Source organism: Sinocyclocheilus grahami, unplaced genomic scaffold, assembly GCF_001515645.1.
Source record: "Sinocyclocheilus grahami isolate Dianchi unplaced genomic scaffold, SAMN03320097.WGS_v1.1 scaffold151.1, whole genome shotgun sequence".
NCBI classification, from domain to species: domain Eukaryota; kingdom Metazoa; phylum Chordata; class Actinopteri; order Cypriniformes; family Cyprinidae; genus Sinocyclocheilus; species Sinocyclocheilus grahami.
In genome coordinates, this window is record NW_015505330.1 from 840,587 (window position 1) to 846,749 (window position 6,163).

General features: G+C 34.5%; 1 protein-coding gene across 1 annotated transcript in view; it reads left to right on the top strand.

Moving 5' to 3' along the window:
- mical3b (microtubule associated monooxygenase, calponin and LIM domain containing 3b) overlaps positions 1-6,163 on the top strand; it is a 33,209-nt gene that overhangs the window by 9,772 nt on the left and 17,274 nt on the right. The window contains exons 9-16 of the mRNA XM_016281626.1: positions 826-941; positions 1,052-1,178; positions 2,050-2,134; positions 2,210-2,357; positions 3,384-3,580; positions 3,683-3,789; positions 3,876-3,953; positions 4,097-4,264. Coding sequence (XP_016137112.1) covers positions 826-941; positions 1,052-1,178; positions 2,050-2,134; positions 2,210-2,357; positions 3,384-3,580; positions 3,683-3,789; positions 3,876-3,953; positions 4,097-4,264 — 1,026 coding nt within the window. The remainder of the gene's footprint in view (positions 1-825; positions 942-1,051; positions 1,179-2,049; positions 2,135-2,209; positions 2,358-3,383; positions 3,581-3,682; positions 3,790-3,875; positions 3,954-4,096; positions 4,265-6,163) is intronic.

A 6,163-nucleotide genomic window follows, 5' to 3' on the forward strand; every position in this document is an offset into this window, starting at 1 on the left:
TTTCAGATGCCGTTTCACTCGGATATACGTCACAGTAGAGAAGAAAAGACAATCGCAACTTCTGTTTCATGCCGACTTTAATCGCACCCAAAATAAAAGTTTGTGTTTACATAATATATGTGTGTGTACTGTGTATATTTATATGTATATATAAATATATACACACATAAATGTGTATATATTTAAGAAATAACTGTAATATACGTGTATATTTATATTTATTTAATATAGATCATATATAAATATGAATTTTATATATACTGTATATATATATATATATATATATATATATATATATGTGTGTGCGTGTGTGTGTGTATTTACATGTGTGTGTATTTATATATACATGTATTTTTATCACATTTTTATCAAATCTCAAAATGAATATCCATATTTTTCATACATAGCAATGTACATTATAATGTTTTCATTATAATTAAATAATTATTAATGGCATTATTTTGACCATAATATACATTGTTTTAAAGAATATATATTTTGACACTCAGTATATCATAACTAATTTTGATAAGTTTTATGATTACATTTAAAATGTTTTGAAAACTAGTCACTAAAACAAATTTTATAACTAATAATATACTATGCATTTAATCTGAATTAAAATCCTATTATAATTAATAGGATTTTGTAGAATAAATAATATAATTTTATTAGAAAGTAAGACAAAGACACTGATTAACAATATGATTCGTTATGTTCTTTTTTAGAACATTCTGAAAACATCTGTGATATTTTCATGAGCTGTTTGCTCTGATTTTCCTGATTTTAAGCATCTTAGTGTATTTACACAGCTCTTTTTTATAGCCATTCTGGCCAATGGGAACAGGAATCGCTCGGGGCTTCTTGGCAGCCATGGACACGGCCTGGATGGTTCACAGCTGGGGTCAGGGCAACACCCCTTCAGAGGTTCTGGCTGAGAGGTCAGAGCTAAAATGGGATTCCAATGAAGTCAAGGCAGATTTATGAACAATTAGTTTTGACACAGTAGGATTCTGTTCTAATATCCCCCTCCGTTTCTTCCCCGTCTCAGAGAGAGTGTGTATCGGTTGCTTCCTCAGACAACTCCAGAAAACATCAGTAAAAACTACAGCCAGTACAGCGTGGATCCTGCTAGCCGCTATCCCAACATCAACATGCAACTCATCAGCGCTGCTCAGGTTAGAAACTTGCAGTTCTCATCAAGTCATAATCACTGATGATCAGGGTGCAAACTACGGGGGAGCTAGGGGGAGCTCGGCTCCCCTTAATAAGACATGGGCTCCCCTGAAATCGTGATTAGTGAATTTTGGGGGGTCTCAAAAAATATTGACAATGTGTTATTTTGATGTGCAATTTCAGTTTTGTGTAATGTGATCATCGTGGATTATTATGTGTAAAATTGCAAAAATATCATTCATTCATGCATGACGGCGATTTAAACCTAATTCACTTCAATAAAGATAACTATACATGCTATTCTTGTCATGAGCATCAAGGTGTGGGGGTGCTGCGGTGCAAATTCCACTCATGTTTGGTACATGTTAAATCAAAGATTCGTAGAAAAAATATAAACGTAGGACTCTGTGGTCGATTCTGTGGTAAGGTAAGGCATGTTATTCACAATTATGTGTTGTGGCTGGGTTGTTATAGGTCTGCGTGACTCTCGATGTCTTAGGCCTAACTGAACGGAGGAATTATGGTATTCTTCTGTAGCCTGACGACGAGTAACTTTAACTGTTGTTCATGTGAACTCAAAGACAGCCTAATGCTTTGTTTCTAGACTATTTGTGGGTGGCTGTTTGTTGTTTCACCTATCAATCTGTGTCAATAGAGTATAATAGGGTAAATCCTGTATAGTGATTTATCCTATATAGCGCTTGCATAAAGCAAGTAGTGCATACACTTGTAGCTGTTATGTGTCTTTGTAAGTCATTGTAAGCCCTCTTTTGAGGCACTCGCACGAAAAAAATAAAAGTGGGCTCCCCCAAAGTCCACGGTATAGATCGAACACTGCTGATGATGATCATGATGTTGAAAATGTGTGTACAGGTGTGTCATCTCATAGACACAGGTGAGGGTCCCGTTTTAAGCCTTGATGCAGTCAGCTCTCCACACCCAAGACTCACACGGCAAGGTGTGTGTTACTTCATATATACTATCTTCCACTTATACATTCATACACAATCTAACATGCTGTCTGTGTGTGTAGAGTCAATGGCTCGTTACAGTAAGCTTCTTAGCTGGTGTCAGGAGCAGACGAATGGTTACATGAACGTATGTGTGGCAGACTTCACAACTTCCTGGAGGAGCGGCCTGGCCTTGTGCGCTCTCATTCACAGATTCAGACCTGACCTCATGTGAGTCCACACTCTTTACTCTGGGTATGAATGAGGGTTGTGGCATAGTGGTTAGCAATCTAGGCTGGTAACCTAGTTTATATCACAGGTTGGCAAAGCTGTGAGTTGCTACTTGCTATTGCTACCATTTTATTGGACTAAAAATTATATGACGTGATTGTGGCACCAATATTTTAGGTCTACTTCCCAGAAAGGGCAGGTTTAAAAATGTATATCTAATAAAAAAAATTTATTTTATTAAAGTGCCATAATAATAAATATTTCATTACAAGCATCAGTAGCTAAATATATCATAAAATGTGTCAATAAATAAATATACACATAAATACATATTAAATATTATTAAATGTATAAATAAAGTATTTAATATATTTAATAATGTCATAATGTAAATACATATTTTATTATTTATTTATTTATTCATTGACATGTTTAGTTATTTATTTCTTGACAGTATATAAATATAATAAAATAATGTAATATAATATAATGTGTAAATTAAAAAGAAAATAAAAAAGCATCAATAAATAAATTGGCAAAATGTGGCAATAAAAATTACATGTATTTCATGATTTATTTATTTATATATGACACATAGTTATTTACTGACACTATTTAGTTAATAAATAAATAGGTCAGTAAATAAAAATCCAATAAATAAATTAAATGTAAATTACATTTTCCACTGAACTTTGATGATTGATTATTAATATTTTATGAAGTATTTATTTATTGACTTAATTGTTTATATTATTTTAAATAGTAATTGTATTAAATTTAATTTAATTATATATATTTATTAACACTTTTAATTAAATATTTATATATTAATATGGCACTCCCAGTCCTCTATAGGTACTATTATATTGATGGGCTTAAGCTTAAACCTGAAAACACTTTCATGAGGTTTTTAAGTGCTTTTATTCCTTCAAAAGGAAATTTAGTAATTTAAAGTGTGGGCAGATTGTATTATTGCATGGAGGTTTTCTGATTGTGTGACTCTGACTCTGTCTTTGTTTCTTGCAGTGATTTTGCGTCTCTGGAGGAGAATGAGGCGGAGCTCAATGGTCAGCTGGGTTTGGACATGGCGGAGCTGGAATTTGGTATTTGTCCTATAATGACCGGCAAGGAGATGAGCGCACTGGAAGAGAGTGACTCTCTCTGCATGGTCATGTACCTCAGTCAACTTCACGAGCTCCTCAAAGACACAGCGCCAGCTAGTGGTCAGGATAAGGCAAAATCTGTTATTTTACTTTTATTTGAGTAATATTTTTAACCTTCTTTGATCTTTATTTATATACACACTTTATTTTTTCTCCGGACAGGAAACCTGAGCTCAGAAGAGAAAGCAGTTCTGTTCTCCAGCCCCAGGTCACCAATCTCACTGCTCAGCAAACTGGGACAGAGTCTGTCCCGCAAACGCAATCCCAAGGTTCACACACACTCACAGTTACACAACTGCACTTTTTAGCAGCCGTTACCCACATGTTAAGATGTGCTATTTTTCATCTCTATCAGGATAAGAAAGAGAAGGAAGCAGATAGTGTTGGAAATGGAAAGAGGAGGAGAACAAGCCAGACTGGCCAGTCAGAAGAGGTGAGATGTTATTTTTATATATATATATATATATATATATATATATATATATATAGTACTGAAGTATATATATTGTTTTTTTCCATTTGTTAAACTTTTTTTCTTAATTTTTGTTGATTATCTGTGATATTTTCCTGATATAGGACGATGTTCCTTATGATACCAAAGAAAATAAGACTTCGGGAGTGACTCCTGGGTCAGAACCGAAGGTCGCTGAGGGTCACAGCAGGGTTCGGTCCATGGCGACGCTACTGCTGGCTAAATTTGAGGAAAACTCACCATTGGCCTCAGCCAGTGCAACTCGCCGACAGGTGTGTGAGTATTTGTGTGATGCATGTGTGCTTTTAAATGCATAAAGGTGTGTTTGCATGTGCAAGCATATATTTGTTTTCAAGTTAAGTTACACCATGTCCTGACAAGGTGCAACACAGGTTTTTTACTCAAAAAAAGCAGGAGAAAGGATTTAATGCTTCATCGCATCAATCAGACTTGATTAATAATGTCTTATAGTCACTCATATCCATGTTTGATAGAAGATGGGAGTATTTGGTTTTGGTTGTTATAAAATGTCACACTACCTCTTTTAGTCAGGAGATTTGTAATATGTTCCTAATATAGAGTGAATTAGCTCACCTTGCCCATCCGTGAAAGCTGCTGATTCATCCAATGCCTGTTGCACAAGCTTAGCATACACACTTCAACAGGAAGAACTAGAATTGGCAAAGCTTCTATGCAGAGTTTATAAAGTGTTTTATTAGATTAAAAGCCATTCAGGTGATTGACAGTGACAACTGCGGCATTAGAAGTCTGCACCAGGGATTTTTACTCTACAATGAATAACATTTTGATGTCCACCAACCCTACTTGAAATGACATGAAATGAAAATTCTGTCATTAATTACTCACCCTCATGTTGTTCCAAACCTGTAAGACCTTCGTTCTTCATCCTTGGAACACAAATTAAGATATTTTTGATGAAATCCGAGAGCTTTCTGACCCTCCATAGACAGCAACAGAACTACCACGTTCAAGGCCCAGAAAGGTAGTAAAGGACATCGTTAAAATAGTCCATGTGGCATCAGTGGTTCAACCGTAATGTTATGAAGCTACGAGAATACCGTTGAACAAAAAGAACACAAAAAAAACGAATTATCAAATAATTTCTTCTCTTCCCTGTCAGTCTTCGATGAGCGTTCACGACAGTATCACTTGAACGTGTCAGTTCCATTGCTGTCTATTTCTTCAAAAATATGTTAATTTGTGTTCTGAAGATGAATAAATGAATGAGGCATTTTATATAGCGCTTTATTGTGTATTGCTGTACACCCAAAGTGCTTTACAATCATATTGGGGGATCTCTCCTCAACCACCACCTAGGGATGTAACAATTCACTCAACTCACGATTCGATTCGATTCACGATTTTGATTTCATGATTCGATTTGATTCACGATTTGTTTTTTTACAAAATGAGATTTAAGACAAGTTATAAATTAAGTGTGTCCTTTTATTATTGCTTGGACAAAATGCTGCACGTTTCTTTGTGAAATTTAAATATAACACTATAATAATATACTAATATAGCACTTGCATATTATTGCTCTTTTGTTGGTTTTGATTGCTGTTATTGTCCTCATTTGTAAGTCGCTTTGGATAAAAGCGTCTGCTAAATAACAACATTTAAATATAGGCTAATGTAAATGTAAATAACAAAACTAAATTGAAATTTTAAAACAAGCCCAAATCAAATAAGTAACACACAAAAAAAATCTCTTCATATAAACAAAATAAGGCTTTGTCTGTGCTCTTTCCATTTAAAATGAGAGGCAACCACTGCATTTTAATCATGATCCAAACAAAGATGCTGCATACATAAAACATGAACAGTTTTTAATCTAAATTAGATTGTATAATTTCGAAATTTGAAGCAAAAACAGAATGATTTGACTTCAGTTTTGTGAAACTATACATAAAAAATATCTGCATGAAAGCTGAGCTGAACGAGACGCCGAGACGCAGTCTGTCAGTAGGTGGCGCTTTAACCGTTTCCTTGGTTTCCGCTGTAAACAAAGCAGCACTGCACTTATGAACTTATGAACTCATTATACAGAGGCAAGATGAAAAGAAAAAATACCATCTAAACTTTTCTAAAGACAGTAAGTTCCCCTCAGACATACATTCATATAAACTCCTACACCTAAATGAATCGCG